At 37.9% G+C, this 25,211-nt stretch overlaps 1 protein-coding gene across 1 annotated transcript in view; it reads right to left on the bottom strand.

Annotated features, from left to right (window-relative positions):
* Positions 1–1,679: 1,679 nt before the first annotated feature.
* ntng2a (netrin g2a) overlaps positions 1,680–25,211 on the bottom strand; it is a 58,605-nt gene continuing 35,073 nt past the window's right edge. The window contains exons 4-14 of the mRNA XM_084388954.1: positions 23,833–24,005; positions 23,451–23,474; positions 22,484–22,645; positions 14,295–14,381; positions 11,594–11,695; positions 9,126–10,313; positions 7,811–7,933; positions 7,269–7,340; positions 5,177–5,344; positions 3,592–3,726; positions 1,680–2,118 (exon numbers count right to left, since the gene is read on the bottom strand). Coding sequence (XP_084245080.1) covers positions 1,901–2,118; positions 3,592–3,726; positions 5,177–5,344; positions 7,269–7,340; positions 7,811–7,933; positions 9,126–10,313; positions 11,594–11,695; positions 14,295–14,381; positions 22,484–22,645; positions 23,451–23,474; positions 23,833–24,005 — 2,452 coding nt within the window. The 3' untranslated portion in view covers positions 1,680–1,900. The remainder of the gene's footprint in view (positions 2,119–3,591; positions 3,727–5,176; positions 5,345–7,268; positions 7,341–7,810; positions 7,934–9,125; positions 10,314–11,593; positions 11,696–14,294; positions 14,382–22,483; positions 22,646–23,450; positions 23,475–23,832; positions 24,006–25,211) is intronic.

A 25,211-nucleotide genomic window follows, 5' to 3' on the forward strand; every position in this document is an offset into this window, starting at 1 on the left:
ATAAATGAATATACTACCTGTGCAAAGGGTCTTAGTGGAATTTCCAGTGCCAATTGTATATATATATATAGCATGCAGTCTATTTCTGTAAGTAGCTTGTATTTAACTCGTGCTTGGATAGTACCTTATTTATTTGTTTCAAGTAAGCAAAAGTCTCCACCTGGCATAAGCTCTGCTGACTCAAGATGTGTGTTATTAAGGGTTTATAAATGTATTTCAGTGCAGGTGGGTAGAGTAATGCAAATGGCTCAGCACATTTGAATCTGGGTCTGTAGACATACAGCAAATGCAGCTGATTCACCTTGTGAAACTTTCTAAGCAAATAAAAATGGCCTGATATTAATTACTGTTATTAGCTGTGCTGTAGTGACTGTTGTGTTGGTGTAATGCTGCATCAGGCACTAAATATATGCTGCTAAAGCTTTGACATGCATACAGAAGGACAGAGTCTAAAGAAAGACAATTCACCCATATCACTTTGTGCTTTCTGATTGTCAGGTTTTATTCATTTATAATATGTATTCATAGTATTTTATTTACCCTGGCTCACCATGAATGTAAAGCATTTGTAAATATGAAATACATCAAAAAGCCCATGAGCCGCTGAGGATTTTGGCATTTCTTTGAGATTCACAGAAGGAAAAATAAATAATTATTTGAAAAATAACCTGTTTGCATGATATATGATGTGCTGACTTTCATTCATTATGTATTTTTAATTGTACATCTGAACGGCCATTCTAATTACGTTGATTGGCGATGCAGTTTTTCTGTGCTTTGTAATTATTTAGTGTCTGTTTGGGGTTTGTGAGACTTTGTGCTTTAGGAATGTGTTTATATCACTGGTATCATTATAGGAGTGTGTTAATAATAAGCAGTCTGGAATGGTCATATCTGCACAGATTAATACATGCCAGTATCAAGATGATGTGCGGGTTACGTTGAGCTAAAGCTGTGTATGTAATTAATCGTTTTATGCTTTATTTAAATGTGATGATATGAATGAAGAAATATTCCAAATATATTAGAGATGCACTCTGCTGTATCATCAAATATAGTTTTTACTATGGTGTGAATACCATATGCACTGCAATAAAGGCTGCAATGTCTTTACAATGTCACATTTACTCAGAACAAAAATAACAATTTCTACAAAAAAATATTGAAATAATAATCATAATATACAATACTTCATATTTCCTTTCAGATAGATCGATATATATTTTTATATATATATATATATATATATATATATATTTATTTGTTCAGTGTGACATTTTAAAACTTCTTCCTACATTCCAGAAACGTAATCTCAAACACAAGCTAGAGACATTCGATCTTCGTACTAGCAGGACGGCGATTAAACATCTTTTCCATTGGTTTCATCTACTTGTTACAACCTCAATGGCAATAAAATGCAAGGAAAATGCAGCAATGAAAGGAAATGTAAAAACAAGTCTTCAAGAGAAGAACAACTTGGCATAAGTAGGCTTCCGTGATATCAACCGATTGTTGTTTGTTAACACAAGCTGGCTAAGTGCAGTGCTTGTATTTCAGTGAGCGTCGAAACTACAGAGAAAGTAGAAATGCAAAGGAAATGAAACTTCATCTATATATTTCTCCACTTGAGTTGTGTTGAGTGACCTGGAACAGAACTTAACTTCTTTTTTTCTGTTTTTGGTATAAAGTTCAGTCGATCAGTGATGCTAGGAGACAAGCAATAAGCTGCTCGTCTCATGAAGGCGGTTTGACCTCAGCGTAGCCTCCGCCCTTTCCAAAAAACCATTCCAGCACCGTCAGGCTGTGTCCGTACGGGGTTCAGGCCACCGTCTCTCCGTCCACAGGGTTCAGCCCTTTGGCCTGCGTACACTAGGATGGATATCAGGACTAAGATGTGTTTCTAGGCGCTGGCTTTAAGCAGGCTGTTGGCTAGAAGGCAGAGCAGCAGGGTCAGAGTGCTGAGGTAGCAGGCCGATGCGCCGTTGCACCCTCTCTCGCCCTGGCAGCGCGGCTGCTCACACAAAACACCCTTAAAGCCGGGCGGACACACGCACTTATGGTTCTGGATGCAGGAGCCGCCGTTCTGACACAGGAGGAGCTCGTCGTCGCACACTTTTGCTGAGAGCAGAAGGACAGAGGAGATTCTCATCAATCAAGTTCATTCTTAAATATAATCTAAACAACCTTTACTATTCAAGAGATCATATTTCAGTCTAAATGTTGGTAGACATTTAGCAGACACTTTATCCAAAGTGACTTAATGCATTCACACTGACAGTAATTTGCTGTGTGGATTCATTTTCAGTGAGCATGATATTTGCTTTTACTGTACAAAACAAACTGTAAACCAGTTTACTGATGTTTTACAACTGTAAGACAAACCACATTTCAAATGATTTAATTAAATGATCTATCTATCTATGGCTGCTTTCACACTTGGTTCAATTGCAGTGAATGTACTGTAAATATCCTAAAGAATGCAGAAGTCCATTTCTGCTGAAGGCAAGCAGAAATGAGATATACATTGTTTCTGCTTGCAGTGCGTAAGTCATGCTTATTAGGAAAGTGAGTGAGATGCACACAAACACACAGTTTTATCGAATCATGCATCTTCAGTAGCGGTTCACTTCTGCGAGTTAGTACGATTGCGTTCATGTCAGCAGTGAACCGTATACCTGAGCTCACATGAACCGTACCCCAGACCACCCTTTTTATGCGGACTCGGGTATGGTTCACGGTTGCACGCTCAAGTTCAGAAAACAGCGTTCACATCATTGAAACGAACCGAACTCTTAACGTCAATCGTACCTGGGTACAGTAAATGCATTGACATTTAAAAGACCTTCTCAGTTTTGAATTATTTGTCACCGTGTTTGTTCTGTACGTTCGTCATTTGTGATTTCAGCGTTACTGCGTAACAGTCTTATAGAGCAGAGATAGTAACGATGACTGGAATCTGAATGATCATAATTTGTGTCAAATCCTGGGTTCAGCCCTGATCCAGCAATACTGATAGAAATCTACAAATCTCCAGAAGTCTTGGAGACTGGGTGTTTCAATCCCATATACTGTACACTTTTTGGTCATTTTCAGATCAATTTGTATAAAGTGTCAATCTAAAACGGCTCTTTTCCAGGGTGCCTGAAGAACCAGGAGGTCTCATAGACAAGTATAGTATATTTGTAAACAGTAATTTCATTGTTAGTGGTGTTGATTTTGGGCTGTTTTCTAGTCCTGTGCTGACAGTGTTTCATTATGCTGTGTATTATAGGGGTCACAGCCAATTCCTTGCAAGGCTCGAAACCAGCGACTTTCCTGCCCAGTCTCACTGCTTTAGCCACTGTTACCCCACCCACAAGTATCCATTATCCACAACTGCTGCAACCAGCAAGCTGTTATTGGTAGGACAACAGCAAAGACCTCTGTGAGGAACAACAATGTTGCTCATGTGTTTGACTGAAATGACACCCATATGTTGTTCGTTCACAACACTTTATTTGTTGTATGATATCATCCATCACAGAACGTGTCTTTCATGACTAAGCCCGTTTAATGCCTTTGTGTAGTGACAGTACAAGAAGTGTGACTTACGCACGCAACCATTCTTCCAGGTATATCCAGGGAGGCAGTCCTCACACTTCTGGCCATTGGTGCCCTCGCGACACTGGCAGAAGCCGGTGTCATTGCAACGGGCGTGCAAGGAGCCCAGCTGATTACAGTTACACTCTGTGTATAGAAAATATTTTCATTATTCGCCAGTTGTAGATTATTTGTGCTGAAACCCTGAAAAGGAATTTCATTGAACTATGAAAACATACTGTAACTTTCAGAACTCACAAATGGCTTGTTTTATACTTACTAACATTACTGCATATTCTTCAGAAGGATAGTTAGAAACTATTTTTGACAATGTTCCTGATAGGGCAGTAAAACTATATTGGACACGACAGCAACATGTCATTTCACATGAGAGTGTTTATATGTAAGTATTAAAAGCACAGCAGAAAAAAATTGGCAGTTTAATAACTCCTAAGGGTCACAAAAATATGTGTAAAATGGTCATAAATAGCAAATTTATTCACATTGAGAAAATGGTTCCTTTAATATAAAATATTTCTCAATGTACAGTGTTTCAGAAGTTACAATATTTTGCCTAAAGGAAATATAGCACAGCCTGAAGGCATATATTCATGTGTTTTGCAGGAGAAATGTACTTCTATGTTTGCTAGTTGTGATGTCAGTTTTATGTGATCAGTGGTTGTTCATCGGTCATGTAATCAGGGTTTGCTCTTTGTATTCACACGGGTATAATTTGTCCCTCTGGGCACCTGTCAGTCATATCACTGTGATTTATGTGTCTGTATTTTTCCAGTAGAGGTCACTGTATCATTATCAGAGTGTTCTGACAGATTGCTTGAGCCGCTCTTGGAACAGTTTTAATCAAAAAAACAAAAAGAAAAATGATTAATCTTAGGATTTCTGATTGTATTCCTCCTGCCTCCTATTTAAAGTCAACATAAAGTTCATCCTATTTACTTTTTAATATACATTCCTTGTCTTACATTGAATGAAAAACTGTCAAAACGCACTTTTTGACGCCTGTGAAATGCATTTACTTCTCATCTGACATCACAAATCACTCTTTTTCAAAATCCAATCAATCCCATCCTAGATTTTTTTTTTTATTATTATTGTTAAATATCCAGTTTTACTGGGAAATGTTGCATTACTGAAGTAAAATGGGTTGCAAATGGCATCTCATGTTGACTTTTAAGAACAAAAAATTCTTAAGCATAAGTCTACAGATATGGATCTAGTTCGAAGCTGAAAAATGCAAGTTGTTTAGTTTCCTGGATCTTCAGTAAAATGAAGACAGGAGTCTGGGAAAAGATTTCTTGTGTGTCCATAGTAAAGGCTGTAAGATGAATGAGAGGGGTGGTCTGCATGATATTACTATATTTAAATCTATACTTCCATTAGACTTCAGTTGATCAGAAATTGTCACATGTATGGCAAGGTGGTGGCAGACCAAATGTGGGACCATATGGGCATAAGGAAAGATTTCTCAACCTTTCCATAATATCATTTGGCCAGAAAGGACAATTTCTGCGCAGCATGGTGTTAGTGCATCAGGGGAACAGTGAAACGGGTTGGCGTGGAGTGATATCTGACTGACCTATGCAAACATTCTCATCGTCCAGCTCGGCGGAAGCATTCCGGAAGTATCCGAGGCGGCAGTGCTGACAGTTCTGCCCTCTAGTGTTGTGTTTGCAGCTCACACAAGTCACAATGTTGATGAAATCAATGTAACTGCAGCGATTTGAGTGACCATTGCACTCGCAGTCTAATGGAGAAAGAGTAGATAGGTGTTAGTCCGTGGATCAGGGAACGAGGGAGAGGAAGGGAAAAGGACACCAGAAACTCATGGATGAGAGGGCATGGGAATGAGTGACGGGTAGATGCTGAGGAGACTATAAACTAGGTCTATTCAGCTAGCTGGTGAGACTGCCACTTATTTAACGCAACCTCAAAAATAATGTGAATTAGATTAAAGCCCTATTAACCAGTTGACCCTTCGCAAAGCCCTACTTAGAACATTACAGACTAATCCTAACCTAACAACTGTTCCTCAGAGAAGCTATTGCTCTCTTATAATGTAAGTCTATGGAAGATGTTCTTGGATAGTTGCGAACAGAACACAGTTTAACAGATATTTACAAAAGTACGGGTCCCCTAAACTGTGCCACTCTAATTCCCAAACAAACATGTATGTTGCATTTGCTTGAAGGCTATTAATTGACATAATGATATACTATAAAGAGTTGACGGTTTTATAGTATAGGCCACATTGGAGAAACGTTAGGAACAGTTGGGTTCACTTATGCTAATCTTATCACTTGTAATCACTCCTAAATAAGGCTTTTCTCTTTTTATTTGACTGTCACAAGCTTTTGATTCTGATTCACTCTTTTCAGCTTTTCATCATGTTACGGTGTAATTTAACAACTTCTTAAATCTGCTAATAAAAATGTTTTGCTGTGCCATAATTCATTCCAGCCCATAGGAATAACATAATTGTTTTCCATTTTGTGAACTAATTATACTGAAAATTAAACTCTTCATGGCAATCTCCAGATCATTCCTATGAGACGTACTGTAAAGCTTGTCCGAGTCAGCAACAGTAAACCGCTAAGGTGGGCGGAGCTTAGCGAAGGGTCAGCTGTGGATCAAAAATGGGCCTCATTTTTACTATTTAATTTCAGTTTATGCATTGGTATTTTATGTACAACTGTAATTATTTGTTTATTCTAAACTTTTTGATTTAAGTATTTTAAAATATATCGTGGCACCTTTCCAGTTTCATCATGTCATTTAAAGTTAAGTAGTAAATAGTTCCTCTGTGAGTCTATTAACTGTAACTACAGTAGTATCTAGTTTAACTGTATTATTACATTTGAAAGATTTTTGGGGTGTTTTTACATAACAGTAGTTTAGACATATCCAAACAGAATGACTAAGGAAGTTCTAGTTATTAGAGTAAATAAATTCACCTGTAGGGCTTAATTAACATAGTTTAAGCAGACATTAGTATGACACTGATAAACATTGATAATGAGCTAGTGTTTGAGAAGCTGCTCTTTTTTCGATTCTTTGCTGTATAAACACTTGGGGCTTTGAATAATTGATATGATGTTTTAAAGATGTTGGCGACGTGGGGTCCTGCTGTGTCACAGTCAGCCAAGCAGTGGGATGGGGGGCAAGAGCAGCTAATTAAATATAAATGCTCAATTACTCCCCAGATTGGTGAAGGGATGGAGCGATGTTTCACAAACGATCTTGCATCTTCAGCAGACAGCTGTCTAACACTCGAAGAGTGAAAATGCAAAGTAGCTAGTTTCTAGAAGAGGACGCTTTTGATTATACAGCCTGGGGGAGATCTTTCTGTTTTCCAGCAAACACAATACATCATGAGCGGCTTACCTTATGAGACAAAGCAAAAAACAAAACGTGAGCACAAAGAAAGGAGAGAGACAAGAAAGAGCGACATGGAAGAGAGGAAATGAATAACATTTAGGCAGCAATTTTTCCACAGTTTCCATATTAGTGTCTGTCCACATTCTAGAAAACAGAAATCAAAACTGAATCATCCTTTGATAAGCATTGCCTACAGGAGCGCTAATGCATATAAATAGATGATTCACACAAAATGTCATTGAAACCCTGAAAATAACGTCTTTTTGCCGTCTTGATTTAAAGCATCGCCTTACCTTGAAATCTGATGTACGCTATCCTTGACAACTGCGTTTTTGGCCCTCCGGGGATCAAAATCCTTGCAACAACTTTGGAATAAAAGCAACATTAAGCTCTTCGTTGGATATTTGTTGGCTAACACTGCTGCACTATTGGCACAAATCACTCAAGAAACGTGGAACGGTTCACCGTAAGAGCCGAAAATGTGAAACCAGAGACACTGAAATGATGCTACTGACTGTTATTTAAGAAAACTGATGATGTATACACAAAACAAAGACTAAAACTAGAGAAAACTAGGGTTTAGAGTTTCTTTCTGTGGATCTAATGGCTGCTAAAACAATCAATACACTACAAGCTGTAAATGTTCTTCACTAACAGATACTCCATCTCATCCACAGCACCAGTGTAGGTACCACGCAGTCAAGCAGAAATGCATTTTCAGAACGCAGTCATTTAAATTGTTAAATGCTGTGTCAGATGAGTGCAGTATCTGTTTGTTTCATTTCTATAGTCAAGCTACACATAATACACACACTCAACTACAAATGCTGCATACCTTTTTTCTCATACTCTTTTTCAAAATCTTTTTCTTTCTTTTTTTCCTTCTCCTTCTCTTTCTTTTTCTCTTTGTCTTCCCTGCTTTTTTCGATTTCCCCAGCCTCGTTGTTCCTCTTAATGTCTGCAGATACGGTTTACACCAGACAAAATCATGAGTATTTGAAGAAGAACTCGTCAGTCGTCACATATCATTATTTTCCAGTTCATTTTATTCATTGTTTAAATCTGATAACCATACATGATTTGTTTTATGAAAACATAGTATTTTAATACTTAAAGATTTTGTTTCAGACATAAGGTTGGTGTGTGTGGATGTGGGGTGTCTTTAAAAGAACATTTATAAAAAAAAAAAAAAGTTTGGGGTCAGTAAGATCTTTTTCTTTTCTTTTTTTAAAGTTATTTACTCAGCAGGTATGCATTAAATTGGTGACAGTGAAGACATTTCTACTTTTACAAAAGTTTATCAAAGAATCCTGAAATAAAGCATCACAGATTTTCACAAAAATATTAAGCAGCACATTTTAAAACATAGTAAAATAGAAAACAGTCATGTAAGAATACATGTAATTTCAAAATATTACTGTTATTACTGTATTTAAATTTTTTTTATAAACACAGCCTTGGTGAGCTTTAGAGATTTCTTACCAACCCCAAACTTGTGAATGGTAGTGTATACTAAACTTTTTGAATGTTTCAGAAACCACAAAAGTTCAAAACAAGTTTGACAGAACGCATATTTGATGCCAAATAGAAAAGTTAAATACAGCCTGCCTGAACGCTTTATGTCAGGATCAGTATCGACAAAACAAATACTGTCATTATTTCTTACTCTAGATATATAAAACTATTTTGTTTAAAAAGTCTTTTGAGGGATACAGTAGTTCACCCGAAATGACAATTCTATCATCATTTACTCATCCTCTTGTCATTCAGAACTCATATGGCTTCCTTTCTTCTGTGGAAAAGGATTTCTTTTTTTTCTTTTTTTGAATATTCGCCAAAAAAAATCTTCTTTTTTTCATATAATGAAAGAGAATTGTGAGTGAGGCTGTCATTTTGCCTAACATCACCTATTGTGTTTCACAGAAGAAAGTAAGTCATACAAGTTTTGAACAAGATGAGGATGAGTAAATGATGACAGAATTCATTTATTATTCCCTTCAGAGGGTTAGGACTTTGGCTAACTGTTCTGAAGGCAATTTGGGTTGTGTAACACAGACTTCAGATTGTGCAGATTATGCATTTAAAAGTGTATCGTGTAATTTGCACTTTAGCAGGAAATATACTTGAGATGTCAGAATTGCTGTGGGTACCTGGGGCTTCTGCATCTTTATCTTTCTTCTCTAAATTTGTTGCTGTTTTCTCCTCCTTGGTCTCAGTGAGGGGTACCTCACTGTTTTCTCCTACTTCAGATGGAGGTTTACTGTCAGAAGCATCTTTATCTTTCTTCTCTAAATTTGTTGCTGTTTTCTCCTCCTTGGTCTCAGTGAGGGGTACCTCACTGTTTTCTCCTACTTCAGATGGAGGTTTACTGTCAGAAGCATCTTTATCTTTCTTCTCTAAATTTGCTGCTGTTTTTTCCTCCTTGGTCTCAGTGAGGGGAACCTCACTGTTTTCTCCTACTTCAGATGAAGGTTTACTGTCAGGAGCATCTTTATCTTTCTTCTCTAAATTTGTTGCTGTTTTATCCTCCTTGGTCTCAATGAGGGGTACCTCACTGTTTTCTCCTACTTCAGATGGAGGTTTACTGTCAGAAGCATCTTTATCTTTCTTTCCCATGTCTGTTGCTGTTTTTTCCTCATTCATCTCAATGAAAGGAACTTCACTGTTTTTTGCATCTTTGGATGGAGGTTTACTGTCAGTCTCAGCATCAGGTTGAGGAGTAGCATCAAGAACTGGAGCTTGCAGAGGGTCACTTGTCAGAAGAGGTGTGGCAATTGTAGGTTGGAGTATGTTGGTGGTGACTGTTTCTGCAACTGTTATAACTGTTACAACCATATCAAGAGAAGGAGCAATGCCATCAGTGGCAGGAGCATCAACATCAGATGCAGAAGTTACAGGAACATCAGATGCTGGGACAATCAAATCAATGCCTGGAGAGAGTGCATCAACTGGCTTTATTGCTGCATCAGTTGAGGACACAACAGTACTTTTTACCAAGTTTACCACCATTTTTGCTGTAACCACTTCAAGAGTGTCCACTGAAGAAACATCAGAAACAGGTGCAAGAGAGGTTGGCAGTTGAATGGTGCTAGCTGATGCTGAAGATGTTGTTTCAAAAGTTGCCATGGTTGCAGAAGGTGTTGTTGCCACGGTTGCAGAAGATATTGCTTGGGTGACCATATAAAGTGTTGTTGAAATGCCATCAGAGGATGAGGCAAATACATCAGTGACCTCGGGAAGAACAGATAGTGGATTTCTTGTAACAAAGCCAGTTGTTGCAGTGAGGGTGTCGATTGCAGTGGTGGCCGCGTCGGGTATCACATCTGGTGCTGCGGAAACTGTAATTGTGTACAGAGCATAAAGAGTCAGATATCTAAATTGTTCTGTCAGAAGCAGTAAAGATGCCTATGGATGCCATTGCTGCCCTTTGGGCTTACATACTGTGCATAATGGATGTTATTGTAGCGATTCAACCTTTCGTCATTTCCAGTTCAGCAGAAACGAGATACACAAGCCCTGATAGAATCACTTCCCCCTGCTCGTGCCTCTGTCCAACTCTTCAAGGACAGGACTCGTTGCACTTTCCTGTTATGGTTTCATGTATCTATCTCTTTCTCCGTAAGTTCAATAAATTGGCCCCTTTTTGGTCTTCCTTACCATGACCTGGTCTCTTTTCTCTTATGAAATATTTAGCAGCTGCTCATTCAATCGCTATTCAGAAATAGATCTGAAAGAATTGAGCTCCGGCCTTCAGCTGAGCCCTGAACGCCACACCATGTGCTCTCGAAAGTGATTGTGTTTCACAATAACAGAGTATTGAATGATTTATCTCCCGAGGCTGGGCTTGCCATTTTCATTTTTAGTTACAGCTTCAGCGCCATTAGGTTCGAAAGGCGGACGCTACACACACCTGGTGCGTGAGGCAGAAATGGTGGGATAGGTGAGGTGGTGACATTTTGTTTTGATTACACAAAGAAAGCGAAAAAAATTCACAAATGTTTCACAGTCACACCAAAACTGAACACCTGCTGTTTAGCACGTCCAAATGGAAAATCGACCTCCTTGGTAAGCAGAACTCACTGCTTTAAATGCATTAAATGAGCATATAAACATTGAAATGTTTTTTTTTTTTTTGTGACTTTTCACAAAAAAATGTAAATAAAACTTTTTAAAAAAGAAATATGAGGCTTATATAAATTACTAATCATTGAGTATTCTAGGCTCTTTGAAAGCGTGTAAAGATTCAAAGCGCCTTCTAATAGAATAACTGTAATGTATGCATTCTCACAACCAGGAGGGCAAAAGAACAAGACTCAAAGTATGGCTTTAAACATACTCCCTGCTGAATATTTTACATCTTAATTAGTAACACAAGTGAGACAGAATAAATGAAGAATGTCTCACCTACATGTAAATAGATAGACACACGCTTGCATATATTATGGCTCATATCAAGGTTAAAATATCTTTGCGAACAGAGTTCTGATGGATTTACTCTTTAAAAATCAAAACTTTAATACTGGAAGACATTTAAAGAAAAAAGGTTCTTTGTGTATTATTGTCTTGTGCAAACTTGTCAACAAATTGTGATTGTGACATTTACTGGACATTCACTTACCTGGCTGGTCAGGTGCCGTGGGTACGACTGTGAGTGTTGGACTAGACAGAGATGGCATCGTAGTTAAAGACGAGGAGTCTGCCTGGCTCGAGATGGTAGCAGCTGGCATTGTGGGCAGAAAGCTTGTCACAAGCAGCACTTGGGACAGTAGAATTACAGTGTTGAGTTGAGAGCCGGGAGAGTAAGTAAAGAGGGCCAGATACCTCCTACTGTTAACACCTCTATTTTTAATTTTAGCTTTGGAAAACATACTTGTACTTATGCAAAAGAATACAAAGCCTATACAAAATACAAGTGGGTGATGTAGTGTACATCTAGCTTTGGTTGTATAATTTTCGAAATATCCTAAAGTTTAATGGCTCAGTTTTTAGTTCCGAGCTTTTTTTTCAGGTTTAATAAATTAGTTTGATGATGACAATGATAATTGTTTTTGGATGCTATTACTGATTTTATTATCATACATTATTATATATTTTTTAATGACTAGCATAAATTCAACCGCAAAGCTAAATCTGGGTGTGTTCACACTTGGCAGGTTTGGTTCAATTAAAATGAACTCTGGTGCAGTTGCTCTGTTAGTGCGCTTCATTTAAATATGTGTGAACGCTGCCATCCCAACTCTGGTGCACACCAAACAAAAGGGCCGAGACCCCTGAAGAGTTGGTCTCAGTCAGCTTCCAAGCGAACTCTGGTGCGGTTCGAATGAAATATGTACGCAACACAGACCAAGGACATCTAAACGAACCAAAATGAGGACGTGATGTCACAAGATGCCACCCTAAAAAGGACAGAATGCCCAAGCATACCTGTTTTTTCTTGTCATAGACCTTATTCACAGCAGTGCCATCTTTGATTTTTAATGGGAATGAAAGCGAGGCTGTGAGGGACAGACATGCATCTCTTCAATGGGCTGTACTGTTATTTAATGTTTTTGGATTGTTCTGCTCATGAAACACTGGAAAAATATCTTTCCAAGAAATTTCAGATGACAAAAAACTCCCGACAATATAAGTTGTGGAAAATTGTAATGCCATTGGAAACCCGGCAAGTTTATCCTTCACAGCCTCACTTTCATACCTGTCATGGCGCTGCTCTGAATAAGATCTATAGGAGCTACGTTGCCCATTACAGAACCGCCATCTCCTCGCAGCAGATCTTCGTTTGCATGTTTTTGCTGTTTTGCCTCCTTTGCACATTTTATAAACTCTTCACACTCTTCTGAATCAACATGCACCAATGCTACAATTTTCTGTCATAATAATTTGTTCACAAACAAGTATTCATTACCTCAATGAGCTCATTGTTTCTGGCTTAAATTATTACATTGTTTAAATGAATATATTTTTAGCTAACTGTGATTTGTATATGTACATTTCTGAAATACATAACTAAGACAGTCACCTCTGATAACAGATCACTCTAAAATAATGTGGACTCATGCGTTTTCTGTAAAGCTGCTTTGAAACGATGTGTATTGTGAAAAGTGCTATACAAATAAATGTGAATTGAATTGAATTGAATTCACACGTTTTCAGCTGGTAAAAATACCATCATATGTATGCACATAAAACGAGTGCATTTAGCCCAACACACAGTGTTGTTTTGGATGTTCGGTTGCAAAATATACGCCATAAAAGCTATTTTTTGGTTTTGTATCTTAGGTTGTAAGTCTTAAAAATAGCAGTGTGAACACTAAGCGAACCAGGCAATGTATCATTTTCTTTTTTGGTCAGGACCAAAAGAACCAAGAGAACCAAGACACAAAGTGTGAACACACCCAGATTTAGCTTTGTGGTTGAATTTATACTAGTCATTAAAAAAATATATAATAATGTATGATAATAAAATCAGTTCCAACCAAGTGAACACACCATAAAACACCACAGCTTAGCAATGCTCGATCTTAAAGACACACTATGGTTAATCTACTACTAAACAGCAACGAAAAGGAACTTTAAAGTCAACATGAAATGAAAATCAACCATATGTGACCCTGGACCACAAAACCAGGCACATGGGTACATTTTCTGAAATTGAGATTTATACATCATACGAAAGCTGAATAAATAAGCTTTCCATTGATGTATGGTTTGTTAGGATATGACAATATTTGGCTGAGATACAACTATTGAAAATCTGGAATCTGAGGGTGCAAAAAAATCGAAACATTGAGAAAATCGCCTTTCAATTTGTCCATTTCTGTTCGTGATTGTGCTGCATCCACTCACAAAAATAAATATTTTATATATTTACGGTAGGAAATGTACAAAATATCTTCATGGAACGTGATCTTCAATAATCAATAAAAAATCTTAAGAAAAATCAATAATTTTGACCCATACAATGTATTGTTGGTTATTGCCACAAATATACCCGTGCGACATGTGACTGGTTTTGTGATCCAGGGTCACATATTTACTTTCCCAATACAAGATACAGATCTTATTGTAAGTAATTCAAACGTTTGTCTGGTCCAGTTTTCACAATCCAATTAATTCCCGACTTTTACCCCACATTTTCTCTTGCATTTGAACATACTATTGTGAACTAAAATGGATTACGAATGGCATTTCATGTGGACTTTCATGCAAAACAGGGAGCTAAGAGCACGTCTATTAAACGAGGCTTCATAAATCGAGACAGTATCGATACACCAGCAGAAACTGCTCAAATATGCTAATGTAGTCTCTGCTTGTGTCACCTGGTGTATTGGTGAGGGATTCAGGGATCACTGAGCCGCCTGTTGGAGCAGGAGGAGAAGTCGATGTGTCACTGGAGGTGGCCGTGTCTAGTCAGCAGACAGAAGGATGAGATTGCCAGTACAGGGATCAAATACCACGACAATATTGCCCATCAGAGCCTAAATCAGCCTGATCTCAGCTATTCGCTGACCACAAATAAAGGGCACCGCTAAAGGCACTTTACTGCAGCCCACAGCACTAAAAGGGACAAGCACTAGAGAGGGACTCGCACGCTTTTTGATGATGTATGGATTTACCCATGACATCAGTCGATCATATACACTTTGTCATGTCCATATACTGCAATGATACTATATCTTTCTGCAGTGATGGTTTCAGGTGCATATACCATGATACTGTTTGAATGCCATTTTATATACCATAGTATTACATGGTACTTCAAGGTACTTTCAACAATACTTTGGTATCTCCATCATGGTCAGTGTACACATACATTTTTATTCACTGATTTATTTGTATCTGTCATTATTGGATATTTGATTGTGCATGCTTATTTGCATCGTTTCATTCTGTAAATGTAAAAAAAAAAAAAAAAAAAAAAACGTAGTATTGTTTTTATAATATATATATTTATGTAATATTGCAATTACGTTAATAGATCGGTTTTTAATTAAACTATTTTTATTATTACAAATATTTGTATGTGTTTTAATGCTGAATATGTGCACATACTGTACCAACTTGTGCATGAACTCGTGTGAGAGGTTTTGGTTGAATCTTAAAGGGGTCAAATAATGCCATTTTTGTACAAGTTAATATGATTCTTTAGGGTCTAAATGAAAAGTTTGTAATATACTTTAATTAAAAATTCTCATTAGTATTGTAAGGAAACACTAATTTTACCTGGTCAAAAACAGCTCTGTTTTCAGCACGTCATTTAAGTGCATGTGTCTTTAAATGATAATGAGCTTTGCTCACCCCGCCCCTCTGTTCTGTGAGGCGTTTTGACACAACCACACTTGGAGTGTTGCCTTGACAACATTTTGGAGAAAGAATGGCAGCGGGAGTCTCTGAGGACACATCTGTGCAACCGAATCAATTTGAACCGGAGTCGGACCCAGAACAAGATGACGGCCCCGAAGAAGTTAGAGAATTAAGGCTCGAACAGGACGTTTCTGAATGGTTGGTTAACGTAATGTCACTTTGATCTATCTTTGTATGTACTGGCAGGGTAGAGTAGTGAGATACGAACGCTATGTGTTTACTGATGTATACGTTAGTTCATTGACAGATTGATGTTACATGGTCATGAAAAACTTTTTTTCGGTAAATGTAGGCTTGTCAGTGATGCGTAACGTTATCTATGCAGTGTTAGGTACAACTGTCAGGGCTGAAGCACTGACATGAGGTCACGGCAGGAATGTTTCTAGCAGTAGTTGAAGGACACCTAAGAACTTGTTGTAATGTATGTTTATGTCCAGTTTTATACTGACCCTCGTTTCTAAAGCAGTCTGGTGAGAAATGATTCGCGCAAACATGAAAGCATTGCTGTTGATCGTGGGGAATATTCCCTTCGAAAACAAAACTCAGCCACTGCGTCTTCAGCGGTTCGGATTTAGGAACATCAAAATGACTGCTGTGTTCGTTATTACACCCAAGAACAGTACACAATCGCTTAGACGCCATTCTGCTCCAGCGTATCAACAATGCGGACTATGATGACAGCTCGCTCACGAGCGAGGGCGGGTCTGTGTTGAAACGCTGCTGTCAATTAACAATCATGGGAGGGGCGTCCGACCGTGTGACGTCACACAGTCAGACGGCTCAATTTGAGACAGGGGAAAACATATAAGGAGATTTAAAAGAAAAAAACACTGGATGGATTTTTATCATTATATGATGGCTGTGTACAGGCACTGCCAACACACATTTCAGTACAATTAACTTGTAAAAGTGCATGTACCATTATATGACCCCTTTAAGTAAAGTAACACGCGCTCCTCAATGCCAGCATAAAGCTAATCATCTCTGTCTATGCCAGTATTCACAGCACTGTACATCAAACATTGAACGTGGCATTCGGCGTCTCATGCATGTTAGTCTGTTTGCTGTCGTCTGTCTGTCTGTCTCAATAGGAGCAGGTGTCTTCCCTCTGGAAGAGGAATGACCATGTCAGCTCACACTGTGCCGGTGCTGATGGGAGCTTTGGGATTCAGCGTGGGCAGCCCACAGCGAGCACCGCAGCAGGCCGATACTTCCTGCTCTCAGGCATGCTGATGTTTTATTAAGGTTGCGTCCCTCCCCAGTGTTTTCATAATTAAAGCATGGCTGAAGACACTGTTCCCTAATTCCGTGGGTTTATTGTATTTATATGGTTTGCAAATGAAAAATGGGCCATATTACTGATAGATGTTTTATTTAGTGTTGCGTCTGAGTGGCGTGGATGAAAATAATTTATGTCTCAGTCTCTGGGTAATAATTCAGTGAGAGATTCACACAGGGTTTCATGTTCTATGAGATCGGTGTTGCATTTTCGAAATTATACAAACTGTTTTATATAAAGTGAACATATTATGGAAAATAGGATTTTCCTTTCTCTTTTGGAATAAAAGACTTTGATGTAATATGTTCTCTATAATACTCTCACTATGTAATGCAAAACTTCCTTCTATCAGGATAATTATGGAAAGTCATGGTGTTGACGTCAGAACCAGCGAGCAAGTCACACAGTCATACAGGTTTTGGAACATCACGAAGGGTGAGTGAAAGATTTTTATTTTTGGGTGAACTATCCCTTCTTTAACATACCTGTATGACCGACCACTTTTACATGTTGTTGCTTATTCATTATGTCACACCAGTTTTCAGTTATTTTCAGTTTTCAGTTACGTTCAGTTCATTTCACAAACAAAGAGATTTGGAAAATCATAACAGAGACAATTTACAGTATATACACTATACTGTTCAAAAGATAGGGGTCATTAAGATTTAAAAGAAATATATAATAAATTGATAGAAGACTCTTAAGCTCACGTAGGCTACATTTATTTGATCAAAAATACAGTAAAAACTCTTATTTTGTTACTATATATATTATTACAATATAAAATAATAGTTTTCTATTTTAATACATTTTAAAGTGTAATGTATTCCTCCTGTGATGTCAAAGCATCATTACTCCAGTCTTCAGTGTCATTTCACCTTCAGAACTCATTCTAATATGCTGATTTGCCGCTCAAGAAATATTTCTTCATGTTGAAAACATTTGTGCTGCTTGATATTTTTCTGGAAACGGTCAAACATTTTTTCAGGATTCTTTGATTAATAAAGAAAGAATTTTTTAAAGAATTTTAAAAAAGTGTTTACATTATAAAGGCCACTTCACACCAAAGGGCATACGTTTAATGATAGAGATAAAGTCCACACCATAATTATAACGATAACAGCACAAAGGAACAATATTGTTATAATCAGTTTTTAAAAAAATTATAATTTCCAACTGATGAACGACATGAAAAATATTGACAGCAAATCACAATCCCCGGCTTTATTGTCTGTTGCCGTGGACGCTAATATATATTATAGCTGTCTTTTTAGTTATCGTTCTTGGTGTGAACCCTTAAATGTCTTTAGTATTACTTTTGATCAATTTAATGCATCCTTGCTGAATAATTTTTAACAGTAGTGAATAAGGGTCTAAAACTGTTTCTGGATAAAAAAAAGAAATAAAAAAAGTAATAGAGCTGTCAATCAAATTAACTGTATGATATCAAATGTTTCACAATGAATCTCATATACCAGTATTTGCTGAAAAAATTTCATTATTGTGGCAAATGTGTAAAATCATTGAATAGACAAAGAGTGTTTTAGGAGTCTATGCATGTTCTTGTGTTCCATCTGTGCTATTTTTTATTATTGGTCTACACTGTTGTAAATGCGCTAGATTGACTGTATATTCAACATCATTTACGATGACGATTTTATGATGCCATGTCAAGCATGTCCATTCACACAGGATGATCAGTAGACGCATCCAGAGAGGTATTATCATGCAGTGCCTTTTAACAGGCTACTAATGGAATTAGACTCTCGCAGTACAGTCATGCTTTCTGGACAAAGACTGCATGCGAGCCTGTGTGTGAGAGAGCGAGGAGCTCCGTTCAGGGCCAATGAACAGGGAACGGGTAACAGGAGGGCAGGCATATGGCCACGGGGGGTTAACGTGAGAGCTGGAGCACGGGCAGATTTCTCGCGTTCACCCCCACCTGCCATCTGCCACCGAACCGGACCAGAACCAAAAGAGCAGGGCAGGCAGAGAGTGGCCAGATCTACTTCAGACCGCTCTCCTTCTCTGACCACATTAGGATGACAGAGAGAGACAAAGAAATAGTGTTTGTTTGAGAGAGATAAAAAAAACAGACTTGCAATCTTGTGAATTAATGGCTCTCTTCCAAAATCTAGTAAGCTGAGTATTTAAGGCAGCAAGCGTGCGCTCCTGCTGTTCCAAAACGTAAGCAGCATGATTGTGCTGCCTTCTAAGAAATCTCTTTTGGCCAGATTCTAAGGCAGTGTGTCAAAGGAAGCAATGCCAAAATGCATTGTGACAATTTATCCAAGATGGTGTAAAAAATGTGTGAGAAAAGTTGATTATAAATATCATTTATTTAATGCAAAAAAAAGTTACATTTATGCACCTATTACTCAATAGTAAAATATGCTATGTATTTTTCAAAAGTCAGTTCACTATTTAGAAACTTCCTCTGGCAACTCTTTTCTAGTCAATAAGTATACAAGTCCAGCTCCTATCTACTCGAACGCTGTTTCCCATTAAGTCGCAGCCTATTTAGATCACTTATGAGCTTCCATTTCAGTTAACATGCCGTCTTAGAAGACAGGCGCCTATGTAGGCTGTAGACAGCAAGGAAGTTCACTTGGTTTTGGAACAGAGCCAGTTCCTTGCAGTAATTATGAATAATTTCAGCTTTATTACATACAGTTGCTCACTAAATCTTCGAGATGCTTCTCCCCATGCACTGCCTCAGACACTTGGGCAAGAAGATGTGCAATAACATTGCCCTTGCTGGATAAATGCATGAGGGTTATTTTTAGTGTGATGGGAGGCCCACAAGATTAATAAACATTCATCATCCATTTCCTCCAAATTCCTGCTCTCTGTCTTTCTCTATTGCATTCTCTCTCTCTCTCTCTTGCACTCTGTTTTCTGCTCTGTCTTCTCCTTTAGGACAGTGAGAGCTTTCTATCACCGTTTCCAAACACTCTATCCAGGAAAGAGGAATGGAATAAACCGTGCCAATCATATTTTATCCCTCATCCTTTCACACAGTAAAATTCAATAAAAATAAAATAAAAAATGATACTGGATAGCAGTAGGGTTCAATCCCAGGACTGTTTGGAGATCATTTTGGTAATGATGTCTTGATTTGGCCCTGAAGCGCATATGCTGATAACCTTCCCATTTCAACATGACTAGGTCACAGAGGTCACGGCTGCTGCAGTCCTACTTGAACAACTAGATTTGAACCAAGATTTGCTAACTCATTCTGGCCGATAACTGCCGTCTGATCATCTTGTAAAGTGACCAAACCCATTTCGTTTTTTAATATTGATGTTTATGGGTGGGTAAATCTGAAATCCATGATACAGTACATGCCACAATAATAGGCTGGCGTTCAATGAAGTGTAAAGTAATACATTCTGATTATTTCACAGACATACAAAGTGTATTATACAGATAGATATTTGGTATCTTGTTGATATGTGACTAACAAAGTTCTTTTACATGAATTTTCCAATTAATATGTATTATTTACTGAATATAAATCTTTAACATTTATTTAATAGATGCTAGGATCCACATTAGAGCTTTTTTGTTTGTTGTTGTTGTATTTTAAATGAACACTTTTATTCAGCAAGGATGTGTTAAATTAATCAAAAGTGTCAGTAAAGACATCTATATTATTACAAAAGTTTCTATTTCAAATAAATGCTGTTCTTTTGAACGTTCTATTAATCAAAGAATCCTGGGGGGGAAAAAGTCACGGTTTCCACAGAAATATTAAGCAGCACAACTGTTTTCAACATTGATAATAATAAGAAATGTTTTTTGAGCAGCAAATCAGTATATTAGAATGATTTCTGAAGGATCATGTGACACTGATGATGCTGAAAATTCAGTTTTGCCAACGCAGGGATAAATTATTAAAATATATTAAATTAGAAAAGTGCTATTTTACATTGTAATAATATTTCACAATATTACTGTTGTTACTGTATTTTTTTAATCAAATAAAATAATGCTGCCTTTGAGCATAAAAGACTTTAAACATTAAAAATCTATCTGCCCACAAACTTATGAACTGTAGTGTAACTAAAAATATTGCCAATAGAAATTTCCAAAAAGAAATATATATGTTTTAATAATGTTACTATAAACTTTTGAGATTTTTACATGCCCATAAATCACACTTTAAAATGGTTTAGCATGTGCAATGGGAGCCCAGTAATATCTGTCTGCCTCAAACAATATCTTTCAAATATTTAAAGAGACCCTAAAGGGACATGGTGATAAAAAAATATGAGATGGGAATTAAAATGATATGTTAATGCTTTTGCGTTCTCTTGCAAATGTTTTGAATTCCCCAGAGAAACTTTCCGTCCACTTTTGTGTGCTTTGTGAATAAATGCAGTTTCTCGGGGGAACGCAAAACATTTGTGAGAGAACGCAAAAGCATTGACAAATAAATGTTCCTCACATTTCATATTTTTTCCCCCTTATCATGTCCCTTTAGGGGCTCTGTAGTTATGTTATGTTATGTAGGTATATAGATTGTCCATGGATGTGTTTGAGGCTGAGGCTAACTTTAATCCAGATGTCTTTCATGCAAAAGAAATATCTTACTCAAGTTTCATAATCTGACTATTCAGATTTCGGTAATGTCCTGCAAGAGTCCTTGGTCAGTGTCAGATTGTTCCATCATTCAGCAGAATGAATGAATTGGTTATGGATGATAAAATGAAACCACAAATTCCTTCCAGGGTCTAAAAATATTAGGAGTGACCATGAAACTTTTAGTACAGAACACATTCGTCCTGTAACAGCAAACGCATCACTATGTCTATTTTATAAAGGGACATCACACCTAAATCTCGGGAGAAAATCCTCTCTCACACATCATTAAACATACACAAAACATTACTTTTTGCGGACAAATGTTGCCAGACCTCGCAAAATATGCATTGCTTGCTGCATGTGGAAGATTATTTCGCCCCATTCCAAACAATCCCAGTTATTTCCAGTGAAGGTTATTAAATATTTTCAGCTTGGCAATGATTAAAAAAAAAAGTCATCACAAACTCCAAAATCAGGCCATTCTGACAGGCCCTAATAATGTTGAATTATGGAGATATTTCAACATATTACTTAGAGTGAAATAATGTATTAATGTGTCTTCTGCATGTGTGTTTGATGACAGGCAGCGGGACCCTGAGGGAGTGTGAGAGTCTACAGCCCGACACACACTGAGATAAATTGTTCTCACTCCAGTGACTGTTATTCATTGGTCAGAGGTTGGGAAGAAGCACTGTGATGGTACCACTGTACAGTTATGGTTTCAAAAGGTAATAATACCACATGCCAGTACTTGTGGTATATGGGCAGTTGACATGGCATCTAATTTCTCTTATATTTTCATTATTTGGTTGGAAACTAAACAAAAAATAAATTTATTCAAAAACTTTTTTCTATTGAATTTTTTTTTTTTTTTTATGCTGGCAAAGCTGAATTGTCAGCATCGTTACTCCAGTCTTCAGATGATCCTTCAGAAATCATTCTAATATGCTGATTTGCTGCTCAGGAAACATTTCTGTGCAGCTTAATATTTTTGCAAACTTTTTAGGACTTTTCTGTAACATTTACTCACTTTTGATCAGTTTAGTGCATCCTTACTTACTGAATAAAACTACTTCATGTTCATTTGTCAACTACCCATATGGTATGGTACTTTTATGCAGTTCTGTTATCTTGTAAATAATCATCTTCTAGTTTACCGAAAGGTAACTACTCTTCTACTGAACTCTGTTCTACTACTACAAGACCAACCTATTTTAATCTACAGAGCATCACAAGACAAACTACACTACTCTATTGACTTTAAAAAAAAGCTCGAACCTGTAAACGTGTCTACAGACGTGGATGGAGCCGGAGTCTGGGGTTCTGTGATTGGTTGGACTGACTCTGTGCTTGTTGGTGTTGAGTCTGTGGGTGGTGTTATGGATGGAGTTATAGACATTGGTACAGTGGCTGGGTCAAGCGTAACTGCTAGTGTTGGCACTGAGGATAAAAAACAACATTACAGCCTGTTGTAATAACAAATTTTTCTGGCAAATGGTAATAAAAATAAAATAAATGCACAGGTCTTGTCTTCTGGCAAAATGGCACCAAGTCATTTTTTTTCAGGTCTTGGACTTGGCTCGGACACCAACTTGCGATGTTGGAGATTTGAGTAAAAGCGTAGTTTTTGGTTTCCGACAACATTGTCATATACCCTATTTACCCAACATTCTCATTAAATAATTCCACAACTGAAAGGGTCAGAAAAAAGGTTTACAGAGTAGTATTCAGCTGGTCATGTGATCTCATTATGGTATAGTAAAACAGCTTTTATGCAGCTGATATAAGTAAAATGTTCATCTCATGCGAGTCTAAATCATTTGAAACATTTTACCATTCTTTAGAAGCAAAAGTCACTAGGATCACTAAAACCGGGAAACCCTAAGAAGAATCTGACTCTGTATTCCTCATGAGATCAGTCATCACCTCAGATTTCCAACAAAACAACATTAAACCACCACGAATGGGCAGAACTGCACTGAAATCTCCCATAACCTTGAGCACACCCTCATACATCACAAGCCAGCATTAGAATGCTTTGCGTCTTGCATCACATGAAACATTTATGAAGTAGAAAACTGTGGAAAAATGCATCACGCCATCAGAGTTCACAGTGACAGTTAAGGGACGGATTATAACCCGACGTCTTGTTAACGACATGAAATAAAGAGGCCAAAAGAGTGATGGCAGCAGGAGCGAAAACATGAAAACGACAGTCAGCGTATTCCGTTAGCATGCCACTTACTGCCAGATGTTCCCGACGCCTCACCTGCAAACACAAAGAGAGGAAGATAAAACAAATGAGAGAGTTTTACTCCTTTATTTTTGAAAACACTCTTGTGGGGTTTATTATTTCTCTACCACTCTGGAGCACATCTAAGATTCAAAAATACAGAAGCCCGCCTCGCTTTTGCAGGCAGTGAGCGAGCGTACAGTAGCCATGAACTGTACATTTCAACTATTCAATATGCCTATCTTCTTTTTATTGCGAAGTTACTTTGAAAGCTTTGTGCTATTCTGCTTTCCTTAGCAAGTGAAGCTGCCCCAGTTTTCTACACAGTACGTAAATCATATGTTCTTCTCAGGTGTGTGCGCGTGTCTGAATACAGCAGGTGCATAATTCTTACAAATGTTCGGGGAGCCGTTGGGTGTGGGCAGGTACGAGCCGGGCTTCCAGGACTTGGCTTTGAAGCCTCTCTCACAGGCCGAACAGTCTTGTCCAGTGGTGTTGTGCTCGCAGTCGCACTGAAGGGTCCCGTAACGGGGGGAGCACTGACCAGCGTGGAGGTTACACTTACACCTGTGAAAACAGGGAACAGCGGACAATTAGCACGCTTGTTACATCGCAGCCACAGGCAAGGGCGAAAGCTGCACCGCCGAGGACGATTCCCACCCTTTATTAGTTAGGGTCACCCGAGGTATAGCTCATTAGCTCACCTACTTGGCTCAAGAAATCAGCTAGGCTAATTAGTGCAGCCAGACACCATAGCGCACGGCTAAAAACAGTACCTGTGGGGAATATTGTGGATTCTACAGATCTTTAGATCATGGCTGATGTGTAGTTAAAGAGAGGGCCAATGAGATTTCACTGTGGGCGGGGCTATCCAGTACACCGCTGGTTCAGGCCTGCTGGTTTTGTTGCTTATCACGGCCGGTTTGGACAAAATCTCAGATTTAAGGCAGTGATTTTATTGCTGTAGGTTAGTTCAGCAGGTTGCTGTACACACACACACACAAAAAAATTGTTTTGTTTTCCAGTACAAATTCATGTAACATTCTCAACAAATCAATATACATTACTTGAGAAGAAAAATTACATAAGTCTTGTTTTCTGAAAAATGTATCAAAATGAAGTGACTTTACTCTAAACAGGGGAAAATGTCTGCCAAGGAGGTAATAGTATATGCATAATACTAAAATAGCACTGGTGTAGTAAGACAAGATACAATCTATGAAAACAAGAGTTATGTAGTGTTGCTTTTTAAGGATTTTTAGATACCTTTACTGGAAAACAAGTGAAACAAGTCATTTTTTATGGTGTGTGTGGTCGTGAAAACTTCTGTCCACTCTTCTAGATATTAGTGTGATATTAAAGTCTACTTTGCTAGATGATTTGCTTGATGTTTCATCATTATCAACTCTTCTGTTTGTAAGCTCTATAGAGGCTGTTTGTGTTTGTTGTAGATGCGGGTGAGTTTGATTCTTTTTGTCTCTGATGTTGGAGATAAAACTCTGGGATCTGTGGAGACGGTAAACAGCTTCCGTCTGCTCTACTCCAAATATAGCAGCCATCTACTGGGGGGAAGGGAATACCTCGAGAAAGATGGAACGAACAAAAGAGAGAGAGAGAGTGAGTAATGATTATCGCTAGTAATGAGAATAAATGGGGGATATTGAGATGGCCTTGCCTTGTCTCTCCTTATCGGTTGCTTTATAAGAAAAATCTGCAGTGCTCCACAAAATGTCGCTTCCCTCCTTTGAGTTTATGAGGAATGCTCTGGCTATC

The sequence above is a fragment of the Rutilus rutilus genome (genome assembly GCF_951802725.1).
Source record: "Rutilus rutilus genome assembly, chromosome: 19".
Lineage (NCBI taxonomy): Eukaryota > Metazoa > Chordata > Actinopteri > Cypriniformes > Leuciscidae > Rutilus > Rutilus rutilus.